Here is a 12791-nt window from a genome sequence, read left to right on the forward strand (position 1 = left end):
TGCTAGGAATAAAGGTATGTGCCACCTTGCCTGGCCGACTGTTTCTTTTTAACAATCCAACGGAGATTGTTTTAAAGGCTAAAGCTCAGTGTGGGGAGAGTTAAAGGAAAAAGAAAATCTTCTTACCCTCAAGGGGTGTCTCTCATGCCCCAATCCTGAAAGGCAACTTTCCTAGTCAGAACTTCAGATCAGTAATATTGCTTTTTAGAGTATATCTTTTTTTTTTTGTAAATTTTTTATTGAATTTTTGTGTATTTCATACAGAACATCTTAATCATCTTTTTACCCCCTTCCCCATTGGTCCTCTCCCACAGCCTCCACCACTGGTATTCATAACTTCTGTCATTTGTGTTAAGGTCTAGCATGTCAACATAATGTCCCCCAGACATCCCTCAGTGCAATTCATCCACTGAAGTCTAGTCATCCTATCTAGTGTCCTTCCCTTTAAGATCAGTTCTGGGGCTGGATAGATGGCTCAGCGGTTTAGAACACTGTTCTTGCAGAAGACCCGGGTTTGAATCCCAGCACCCACATGGTAGCTAACAACTGTCGGTAACTCCCATTCCAGGGGATCTGACATCCTCTTCTGTCCTCCGCGGGCGTTGCACGACACAGGTGCACTTACCTACGTGCAGGCATAACACTCATACACATAAGATAAAAATAACAAATAAAATATATTTTAAAATATCTTATTAATTTTTAATGAATATATTATTTTTGATAAAATATTTAAATTTTTATTTTATTTTTTATGAATATATTATTTTATAAAATATTTTAAAATTTTATTTATTATTTTTATTTTATGTGTATGTGTGTATTGTTAGTTAACATAACTGTGTTATCCTTAGGACATACTGTGAGCAGACCAAAAATGAAGATGTAAAAAGGTGTCTGTGGGCCAGTGAGATGGTTCATTAGGATAAAGGCACTTGTGCAAACCTGACAACTAGAGTTCTATCTCTGAAACCACAGTGGAAGGAGTGAACCCACTCCTGAAAGTTGTCCTCTGACCTCCACACACAATAATAATAAATTTGTTTTAAAGGGTATATGTGATGTAAAAAAGTATACATACACATGTGGATGGATAGATGTCATGTCTGTAAATAGACATATACAACACACATACTGGAAAATAATTTGAAAGATAGTCCAAAAAAATCATGAGCAATGACTCATTGGTAATTTTCATGGAGTTTTTTATTTCCTTTTTGCATGTGACTGAATGAATACACACTCCTTTTCATTCACAACAAAGGATGTTACATTATTTCAAAACAAAACAGCATCTAAAATTTCTTATTGATTATACAGCAGCGGCATGCACAGATATACATACAGGTTTGGTCTCCACAGCTCTTGGAAAGGTTGGGAGGAGGACTGACCTCACTGCTGTCTTTACCTTGCCCTCTTAAAGGAGCAGGGTTCCAAGGTGACAGAAGTTCTTGGAGGGTGGTGGAGGGATGCTGTCCATGGTGCCTCTAAGTCTGTACTCAAAACTGGACTCCAAGAAAGACCTACAATAGAAGGTGAGGAGATGGATCCAGGGGTCCAGGGATGGGAGGTGGAGGCCCTTGGCTCCTGGGAGAGGGTGGTAGTGCAGAGTTCAAAGGCTCTGGGTTTATAGCAACTCATAAAACCTCCAGGTGGAGCCTGTGGCTCAGGAAGGGGGAGGACCGGAAGAGTGTGTATGCCCACTTGATTGAGGGTCATGCTGAGTAGAAGAGACTTCTAGAGGTGTCAGGGACCCTACCTATCCCAGGGGGACCCCAAGTGTCAACCTGGCCCTTCATTCCTAAATTCTAGGCTCCTAGGACCCAGGACCCTTCCTTTCCCTCTATGCCATCCCCTAGGGTAGGAAGGAGGACAACTGAGCCCTCCTCTTGGTGGGAAGGAGGTGTCCAGGTGCCTGTGGTCCTTTCCACCTTCAGGGAGAGCCCAGGCCCTAGGCAGACATGCACCCCCATCCCTGAAGCTCTGAAGCCAAGGGCGGGGCATATTGCCTCTGGCTGTCAGGGTGTTGCTGGGCTCCAGGTTCCCAGGGACCTGGGCACCTGCTTGCTTCCCCACCCCTCACCCATTCTCTCTTTCTCTTTCTCTTTCTCTCTCTCTCTCTCTCTCTCTCTCTCTCTCTCTCTCTCTCTCGCCCTATCTTCCCTTATATGGTGAAGGCAGTTCCTAGAGAGGGGGGGTAAGGACAAAGGTCGCTCTCCTGCAGCTAGCTTGCCACAACTCCCTAAGATCTCCCAGGTGGCGGCTGCCTCTTCCAGACAGGTAAGGCAACCGGGTGGGGACACATGGGGACCACAGGTGGTGGGAGGGATGGAATCTTTGCTTCTCAATAGCAGCCTGGGCCTCCTGTAGCACTGTTGGTGCAGGCTAGGAAAAGAGGTAAGGCCCTCAGAGATTCTAGAAGGAGCAAGGAGCTGGTATGCTGTCCTGGGCCTCCAAGGGTGGAAGTTCACAGGCCCCTCACCTGTAATTCACCCTCACTCAATGTTGGGTTTCACCCATGCAGACTGCCTGGGATGGAGGTGATCCTGGGGTTCAGGATTTCTAGATTTTCTAGATTTAAAACTAGGATAGTCCTGAGCAAACAGGGACTAGCTGGTCACCTTGGCCGTATTTCTCTCTCTCTCTCTCTCTCTCTCTCTCTCTCTCTCTCTCTCTCTACATCTATTTTGCCCATTTCTTCCTTATCTGGGGCATGAGGTGCAGCCACCAGGAATTGAATGGGGGAGGAGGGAGGCAGGGGCTGGGGGCTATAGGACCTTAGGCCCCATTAGGCCTGAACATCACCCAGGCCCTAGGATTAGTCCCTCTGTTTCTCCAGCTATCATGGCCCATTCATCAGAACTGAGAGCAGAAGCAAAGCCTGCCCAGAGTTTTGGGTCCCATTCTGCCCAAGGTCATCTGCTCAGGAATTCTCCTGTCACTTGGAGACTGGGGTGTCTACTCCCAGTGGGCTCCCAGGCCTGAGAACCCCAAATGCCTCCAGACCTAAACAAGTCCTCTCCATGTCCCAGTTCAGTCTGTCAATCTGTATCACTGCTTGCTGAGCACCTACTATGACCTATGAGCTGGCAGCTACAAGTGTGGGTAGGTGCTCGGCATAATGGCTCATATGTGTAATCTGAGCCCTTGGAAGGCTGTGTCAGGAGGATTGCCCAGTGTTTAAGGCCAACTTAAGCTAGATTGTGGAGTTTGGGGACTTCAGACTTATAAACAGGCCTTTCATCGTTGTGTGGTCAGGGTTGAGAAAGGATCAGCCTAGAACACACTGGAGCACTGAGAAGGGGCTTCTTGCCCAGCCTAAGAATTCTGGGAAGGCCTTCTGGAGGAAGTGTGTCCTAATTGGGTCTGGAAGAGTGAAAATGTCAGGAAAGTAGAGCCAGAAGTGGGGGGCATAAGAAAGAGCAGACAGCCTGGCGACCAGGGCACATGGCGGGCTGTTGTTCTAGAAGGCAGAGTGCCAGCATAGAGGGCTTGGGGAGTGTGGGAGACAGACAGTTGGAACAAAGGGCAGGGGTGGGGGTCTGAGGTACTATGAAGATAGCTGACTTTTGGGTCTCAGGGTGACAGTGCTCTCCCTGGGCTAGGGTGGGGTTGCCATGGAAGGGTGGGGAGGAGTGAGTCCAGCCAGTAAGTTCAAGTTGAGAGACAAGGTACCACACATCCACAACATGGGTCTTGTTAGCACGTTGAGGAACAAGGAGCCCTAGGTCTTCCCCAGGAATTTAGGGGAGGCAGGAGAACTGTGGAGTCCAGCTGGGGTCAGGAAGAGGTGTCTATTCTGATTAATGTGGGTAGAAGAGGAGGTGCCCATGGGGTCAGACTGGCCACGTCTCAGAACTAGTCATCCCCACTTAGCCCTAAGGAGGCTGTCTCCCAGCTCTATTCAGGCTGTTGAGGTAGGGGGCTATGGGCCCCTAATCTCACTTTTCCCCAGGGAGTGACAGCAAGACTTTATCCTCTCTCTGATGCACAAGAAACATCCTTCTATCTACCAGTAATTCATTTTGCTGACAGTTTGCTCCTCTAAGGATACTGGGTGGGACTTCAGAGGCCATCTGGTAGACCTCTGCTTCCAGCTTTCCCATGAAGACTAGGGCCTACATTTTTCAGCTAGCGAGTACTGGAGAGTATCTTAGAGAAAGCTGAGGCCAGTCATTCCTTTGTACCCAAATTGGTCCTGCTGAACCAGGAGGCTTTGGGGCGGGGGGGACGGTGTCTCAGAGATCCTTTATGATGAAGAATATCTAATGGAGAAGGCCAGACCAACAGGGCCATCAGGTGGAATAGTCAGGTCCATGGTGGTTCTACAAACACAGCAAGCTGCCTAAGATGGACAGCTGGCCTGGATCACCAGGAGGTAGGCTAATCAAATTGGGCAGAACTCAATGAGAACAGCTACTCTGCAGGACTCAGAAGAGGAAGTCTCCAAGTAGTAAAGGCCAGGCCATTTATTATTTAAGATGTGACTCAAAGTCAAAGTACAAGGAGAGATTAGATGGTTAGATGGGGTTGTCAGCATGAAGCCTGCCCTGTGGGGGCACATGACCTTTCATTCATTAGTCACCAGGCCAAGGAGCAGTCACAGAGGGCAACTCCTACCCAGCTTGGGGCAGGCATGAGGTGAATGGGTGGCCTCCATCCTGGTGACGAGGACTGAGAAATGGGATAAGAGGAATCAGGCACAAGTAGTTCTCAGCTCTGGCTCGTGGCAGGATCCCCGGCAAGTTTTCAAAGTGCCCAGGCCCCATCTCTGGCAGAAAGTAAAGTTATCCAAGCCCCATGTCCCAAGCCCCATTCTGGTCTAATTAAATCAGAACCCCTGGAGATACAGATTCTAAGTGTAGAAGCACCAGTATTTTTAAAAAGCTCCCAGGTGACTCTGACCAGCAGCTGGAACAAACACGGCTACAGGTCAAAACAGAAAGAGGCAACAGTAAGGGAAAGCTTGAAAAGTGGAGCCTTCTGGCACAGTGGATGGATGGTTGTTAATTCTAATGGTAGGCTCTTTCTGCCATCCATCTATCCCTCCCTCCATCCAGTCCTCCCTCCCTCCAACCAAACCTTCCTTTCTCCCTTACTCTTTCCCTGCTTCCCTTTACCTGTTCATTTATCTAATAGAATACCAGTAGTGTGCTAGATGCTAGGGATTTAATTAATTAATTTTTAAAATTACATTTATTGTGGCTGGAGAGATGGCTCAGCAGTTAAGATCACTGGCTGCTCTTGCAGAGGGCCCAGGTTCCATTCCCAGTACCCACAGGGTGGCTAACAACTGTCAGTAACTCCAGCTCCAGGGGAATCCGACGCCCTCTTCTGACCTCCATGGGAACTGCATGACACAGGTGCACTTATATGCATGCAGGCAATATACTCATACACATAAAATAAAAATAATAAATAAAATAAATTACATTTATTGATTGTGTATGTATGTGGGCATATGTGTGCCACAACACACATGTGGAGGTCAGAGGAAAACTTGCAGAAGTCTGTTCTTTCCTTTCATCATGTGGGTTCTGAACTCAGACTTAGTGGCAAGTGCTTTTACCTGCTGAGCCATCTTGCTGACCCCTAATTACTTTTTTTTAAAGAATCTCATGTAGCCTAAACTGGCCTGAAACTTGCTATGTAGTCAAGGATGACTTTGAACTCCTGGTCTTCCTGCCTCTACCTGAGTGCTGTAATTATAGATATTCACTACCATGTCCAGTTTAATGATGGGGATTTAGTACTGAGCAGGCAGAAATGGTCCCTGCCCTTGTGGGAACATCTTGTTGGCAACAACCCTAATGATTGGAAGATGTTGATAGAGGTAGCTGGTGAGGAACAGGAACTTATTACATATTCTCTTCTTTTGTATTGGATGTAAAAGAACTATCACCTATCCGTCTATCAATGTCTCTATCTCTCCATGTTAGAGAGTGGTTTTATTTATTCATTTCTAATTTTTAGATTTTTTTTTTTGTCTTTTTGAGATGGTCTCCCTGTAGCCACAGAGGGCCTAGAACTCTCTACTAAGACCAGCCTGGCCTTGATTTCACAAAGAGCCACCCGCCTCTGCCTCCTGAGTGCTGAGATTAAAGGCATGCATCACAGTTTTATTCATTTATTTGCTTATTATTTTATGTGTATGAGTATATTGCCTGCATTATTTAAGTGTACTTGTGTCATGCAATGCCCTCGGAGATCAGGAAAGGGTGTCAGATTCCCTGGAACTGGAGTTATGGATGATTGTCAGCCACCATGTGGGTTCTGGGAATCTAATCCAGGTCCTCTGTAAGAACAGTCAGTGCTCTTGACCATTGAGTCACCTCTCCAGACCCTTATTTATTAATTTTTTTATGAGTGTGTTTTGCTTGCATATATGTAAGTGCACATGTGTATATAATGCCTGCAGAGTTCAGAAGAGGGCATCTGATTCCCTGGAACTGAGACTATAGAGGGTTGTTAGCTGCTATGTTGGGTCTGGGAACCGAACCCAAGTCCTCTACAAAAGCAGCTAGTGCTCTTAAGGGAGCCCAAGGTAGGAACTCAGGGCAGGAACCTGGAGGAGCTGAAGCACAGGCCATGGAGGAACACTGCTTACTGGCTTGCTCCCTTGGCCGGTGCTCAACCTACTTTCTTATATAACCAGAACAATCTTGGGGAGCGGGGGGAACCCCACAGTAGGCTGGACCCTCCCATATCACTTAACAATTGAAAAAATACCCCACATGCATGGCCACAGGCCAGTACAATGGAGGCAATTCCCAAATTGAGGCTCCCTCTACCCCGGTGTGTCAAGTTGACAACTAAAGCTATCCAGCACACCTAGGCTGACTTTCATATTAAGAGTCTCCTACCTAAGTCTGAGCCCTCCATCTCCAATGTTGGATTATAGGTGTGTGCCACCACACCCAGTTTACTTATTCATTTAGGAGCTGGGGGTGGAACTCAGGGACTTATGTATACTAAACAAGCTCTCTGCCAGGAAACTACAGCTCCAGACCCCATTTCATCCATCTTAAGGTGTTCAGTACATTAGCAACACTATGCAACTCTCACCACTCTCCAGTTCCAGCACTTTCCACATCATCCCAGTGGGCAGCTCAGCGTCCATTAGCAGCTATTCCCAGTTCCCCCTCCCCAGCCTTGGTAACCACAACCTCTGGATTTGCCTGCCTGGATAGTTCATGTAAATAGACTGATTTAATATGGGGCCTTTTGTGACTGTGTGACTGGCTTCTTTCTCTTGGCATAGGGCTTGCTTAGTCTGTGTTGGAGCATGTGTTAGTATTTCCCTTCGTTTTATGGCCTAATTGTGTTCCATTGTGTAGAAAGGGAACTTTCTCTTTTGTTTCTCCGTGGACATTTGTGGTTCTGCTTTTGACTGTTGTGAATAGAGCTGTTGGGAACTTTGAGGATAATTTTTTTCTTTCATTCCTTTTTTTTTTTCTTTTCTCTTTTCGGTGTGTGTGTGTGTGTGTGTGTGTGTGTGTGTGTGTGTGTGTGTGTGTGCAGGTGCTCATAGACCTATACATATGGGTGTAGGGCAGAGGACAACCTTAGGTGGTGTGTGTGTGTGTGTGTGTGTGTGTGTGTGCAGGTGCTCATAGACCTATACATATGGGCATAGGGCAGAGGGCAACCCCAGGTGTTGTTCCTTAGGTACCATCCACTTTTTAAAAAAATCTTAAATATTTGTTTATTTACTTATAGTGCGTGTGTTTGTGTGCATATGCCAGGTGTGCATATGTAAGTCAAAGAATAATTATGGGAGTAAGTTTTCTCCTTCTACCATGTGGGTCTCAGGGATTGAACTCAGCTCATCAGGCTAGTAAACAAGCACCTTTACACACTGAGCCATCTCACTGGCCATTTAGAGCTCACCAAGTAGATGATGGCTGGCCAGTGAGACTCAGGGACTTGCTGGTCTCTACCTCCCAGTGCTGGGATTGCAGGGCATACCATATGGGTTCTGGGGATAGAACTCAGGTCCTTATGCTTGTAAGACAAGCACTTTACCAACTGAGCTACCCAGCCCTTCTGTGATTTGGTTTTGTTGTTGTTTTTGAGGATAGGATCTCAAGTAGCCTAGGTTGGCCTGAAACTTACTATGTAGCTAAGGATGACCTTGAGCTTCTGATTCTCCTGTTTCTTCCTTCCTTCCTTTCTTCCTTCCCTCCTTCTTCCCCTCCTCCCTTCTTCCCTTCCTCCCTCCCTCTCTGTCTCTCTTTATACTTTTCATTTTAAAGACAAGATCTGGCTGGGGTGGAGAGATGGCTCATAGGTTAAGAGCACTGATTACTCTTTCAGAAAACCCAGGTTCAGTTCCCAGCAGCACCCACATGGCAGTTAACAACTGTCTATAACTCCAGTTCCAGGATTTGACACCCTCTTCTGACTTCTGCAGGCTATTCTGCCAATTTTTTTCCTTTTTCCTCCCTTCTTGGGAGACTCACACCCACACTCTCTGAGGCCCCAAGGCTCACAGACCAACATAAGGCATTTCTACTTGGGTTTTGCATGGTTTATATGACATATGGGAGGGAATGACTTACAAAGAGATGGTTTTTCATAACCCGCCATCCAACATGGCCCCACTAACTCTCCATCTGCTCACTCTCCATATGGTATCGGGCTCCACCCCTCTTCCCAGGGTGCTTCTTGTCTTGCTCCTGGTTGGCCTACTCTCCATAGGCTTGGTCTTTTCGGAAGAATGGGTAATTTGGGGTCTACACAGGCATTGCACAACATGAGTGCACTTACATACATGCAGGCAAAATAATCATACACATTAAAAAAAAAAAAAAAGACAAAGTCTCACTATTGTAACACTGGCTGGCCTGGAACTCATTATGTAGGTTAAGTTGACCTCAAAGTCACAGACATCTGCCTGCCTCTGCCTCCTGAGTACCAGAATTAAAGATCTGTGCCAACATGCCTGATTCTCTTTCTTTGAGACAGAGTCTCACTCTGTAGTCCTGATTGGCCTGGTACTACATACCTTAGAGTGGCCTTGAATGCATGGCAATCCCCTTCCCTCAACCTCCCAAGTGCTGGGATTACAGGTGTATGGCATCACACCCTACTGAAGAGCAGTTTTCTGCTGTAATACCTGTTCTCATTTCTGTTGTGTATACATTTTGGTTTTTGGTTTTTTTTTTTGAGACAGGGTCTCACAATATTGCCCTGACTGACCTAGACTGACCAAGTTGGCCTCAGACTTCAGAAATCCACCTGCTTCTGCCTCCTAAATGCTGGGATTAAAGGTGTGTACCACCATATCCAGCAGGTGTACCCCCTTTTTTTTTTTTGGTCTTTTTGAGATAGGGTCTCCCTGTAGCCCCAGACTTCACTATGTAGACCAGGCTGGCCTTGAACTCAAAGAGATCTGCCTGCCTCCACCTCCTGAGTGCTGGGATTAAAGGTGTGCACCATCATGTCTGGCTTTTGACTTTTAAAAAAATATTTTATTTTTATTTTATGTGTAAGTGATTGCTTGCATGTAGGTGGATACACTGGTGTCATGTAATGCCCTTGGAGATCAGAAGACATTGAATACCCTGGAATCATAGTTACTGACAGTTGTTAGCCACTATATGGGTACTGAGAATCGAACCCAGGTCTTCTGGAAGAGCAGCCAATGCCCTTAATCGCTAAGCCATCTCTCCAGCCCCCAGTGTACACACTTATAAGCCTTTTTTTTTCCTTTATTTTTCTTTCTCATGTTTTAGAAACCTTGTATAATTAAAAATCAACAGGGACCTGGGGATATATCCTAGTTGTTAAGAGTATTTGCCTAGCATGCATAAAATCCTGGGTTCAGTCCCTAGCACTGCATAAAACCAGGCTAGGTGTTTCATACCTATAATCCTACATAGTGAGTTTGAGGCTAACGTGGGCTACATGAGACCCTGTCTCAAAAATCTAAAGAGTCTTGAGCTAGGCATGGAAGCACATAGGATATCCTGGGCTTCATAGCAAGACCCTGTCTCAAAAACATGAGGGTGAAATGGTCCTTAAGTACCAGGCTGAGTAACAGGTAATAGGGAGTCACTGTAGGCATTTAAATGAGAAAGGGTCACCATCAGAGCCTTGTGGGAAGGCTGGAGATCGGATTTTAGTGGTCAGGACCCCCAGTGTGGAGCCATCTTTTCTTCTTCCTCCAGGCCTCAAGCCTGTGGCCTCCACGTACTGTTAGGCTGGACTAGAAGGGCAGCATCTGAGACTCAGGGCACTCCTGACTTGATGACCCTGGCTCTCACACACCTTCTCTCCTAGGCTCATCCACCATGACTTCATTGACTTCCCAAGTCAAAGGCTCTCTCAACATCACCACTCCAGGGTTGCAGATATGGAGGATGGAGGTGAGCCTTGTGGGGAGGGGAGTCCTGAGATGCAGGAGGGAGGAGAAAGCCTGGCATTGCCCTGTCACCTCCAGCTCTGCCCTGCAGTCTTTGGGGAGCTCCTAATGCTCCACCTCCTCCTCCCTTTTCTCCATGTCCTTTTCATATGTCTTTAACCTTCCTCCACTTCCTCATCTTATTGGTCTTGTCTTTTCCTCCTCTGTTTCCTTCTCTCTACTGGTTTTCCTATCTCCCTTCCTTCTTGCCTTTCATTTATGGGCCCTGATCTTTATTGTTGGTTGGTTGGTTGGTTGGTTGGTATTTTGTGGTGCTGGGGCTGGAGCCCAGGGTCTCATCCAGCAATGATTCTACTACAGAACCACACTCCCAGCCCTGCTGGACCCTGCTCCCCCAACTCCCCTCCTTCCACAAATCCCCTGGTCAGCTTCTCCACTTAGAGGTTCTGGTAGCTCCTGTGACCTCTTACTGACCTGGATCAGTTCACCCCTCCTTAGGTAAACTGGTGCTATACTGGTCCCTGGAGCCCAACTGATGGGCATAGCACACTACAGCCCAGAACATCTGGACTCAAAGGATCCTCTTGCCTCAGTCTCTCAGGTAGCTGAGGCTAGAGGTCTGCCACCATGCCTGGCCCTGTGATCTCTTTCTCTCCTCAGGCCATGCAGATGGTGCCTGTTCCTTCCAGCACCTTTGGAAGTTTCTTCGATGGTGACTGCTATGTAGTCCTGGCTGTAAGTAGGTCAGGCAGGGTTGGGTCTGAGCAGAGAGCTGGGTATCAAGGAGGAAACAGGAGGCTGGGGGTGCAGTGCTGAGAGCGGGCCTGGCATTACCCAATCAGTATTTAATAGGAGTATCTGGATGTCCAGCCTGGTGGCTCCACAGGGGCTGGAGATGTGTATAGAGTCTCTCCCAGCCCTTGAGTCATGAGCTCATTCAGCCATGGGAGACCTTTTTGATTTTTCAAAATTATATATTTTTTTATTTTGTGAGTAGGTATGTGTATATGTGGGGGCTTGTACATGACATGATGCAGGTGTGGAGGCCAGAGAACAACTAATGGGAATCAGTTCTCTTCCTCCACCATGTGGGGTCCTCAGGCCACCAGGATTGGTGGTAAGTCCCTTTACCTGCTGAGCCAACTCATCGGTCCTGCTTCTAAATTTTGAAGATATTGAACACTTTAACTACCATGAATTAAAAATAGTTGGAAAAAAATCACATCTGTACTTACTAGATACATAGATATTTTCTGGTTCCTAGTCCCTAAATAATACAGTATAGCAACTATTCCCACAGCACCTACCTTGTTTCAGGTATTTTGAGTCATGCAGAGATGATTTAAAGTCTAAAGGAGACCTGGAATGAAACAGTTTACCCTCTGAGGGGTGAACTGATTCACCCAAGTTCAGGAAGCTGAAGGGGCAGAGGCATCAGAATGTAACTCAGGTCTGCGTAATGATAAAACCATCATGTGTCTCCAGGGTATCATGGAAACTCTGACTCCATCAGTCACTTGAATGTAGCTCAGATGATAGAGTGCCAGCCTGGCATCCAGGAGGCTCTGTCTGGGTTCAGTCCCCGAGTCCTGCATAAACTGGTACACTGGCATACAGGCCTGTAATCCCAGCACTCCAGAGGTGGAAGCAGAGAGATCAGGAGTTCAATGTCATCCTCCACCCCAAAAAGTTCCTGCCCAACCTAGGCATGAGACTGTCTCAAAACAACCATTAGATCTTAGGCCAGTGAGATGGCTCAACAGGTGCTTGTTGTACAAGCCTGATGACCTGTTTGAAACCCAGAATCATGATAGAAGGAAAGAACCAATTCAGGAAAGTTGTCTTGTGACCTCACACATGGCATGTGTGTGCCTGTACTCAAACACACATATCATACACATACATTATTTTTTAAATATAAGGAAGTACTGGGCGTAGTGGCACATGCCTTTAATCCCAGCACTTGGGAGGCAGAGTCAGGCAGCTGTCTGTGAGTTTGAGGCCAGTCTAGTCTGCATAGTGAGTTCCAGTCCAGCTGGGGTCCCTGTCTCATCACACACACACACACACACACACACACACACACACACTATATATATACTGAGTGTATTGCCTGCATGTATGTGAGTGCACCCATGTCATGCAATGCCACAGAGGTCAGAAGAGGGCTTTGGATTCCCCTGGAACTGGGGTTAAGGACGGTTTGTAGCTGCCATGTAGGTGCTGGGAATTGAACCCAGGTCCTCTGCAAGAGCAGTCAGTGCTCTTAACCGCTGAGCCATCTCTCCAGCCCCAGGAGGATGGTTTAAATTGTGTGCAAATCCCACATACCATTTTATAGAAGGGACTTGAACATGGGTAGACTCTATCGTCCACTGGCTTCCTATCCTTCATGGACATATTTGTTTGCTGTGTGGTCACCTCA

General features: G+C 46.8%; 1 protein-coding gene across 1 annotated transcript in view; it reads left to right on the forward strand.

Annotated features, from left to right (window-relative positions):
• The first annotated feature begins 2227 nt into the window (after positions 1 to 2227).
• Positions 2228 to 12791, forward strand: part of Vil1 (villin 1) — a 30620-nt gene continuing 20056 nt past the window's right edge. Inside the window, exons 1-3 of the mRNA XM_008825712.2 lie at positions 2228 to 2280; positions 10285 to 10370; positions 11027 to 11101. Coding sequence (XP_008823934.1) covers positions 10296 to 10370; positions 11027 to 11101 — 150 coding nt within the window. The 5' untranslated portion in view covers positions 2228 to 2280; positions 10285 to 10295. The remainder of the gene's footprint in view (positions 2281 to 10284; positions 10371 to 11026; positions 11102 to 12791) is intronic.

The sequence above is a fragment of the Nannospalax galili genome, unplaced genomic scaffold, assembly GCF_000622305.1.
Source record: "Nannospalax galili isolate Female #2095 unplaced genomic scaffold, S.galili_v1.0 scaffold127, whole genome shotgun sequence".
Lineage (NCBI taxonomy): Eukaryota > Metazoa > Chordata > Mammalia > Rodentia > Spalacidae > Nannospalax > Nannospalax galili.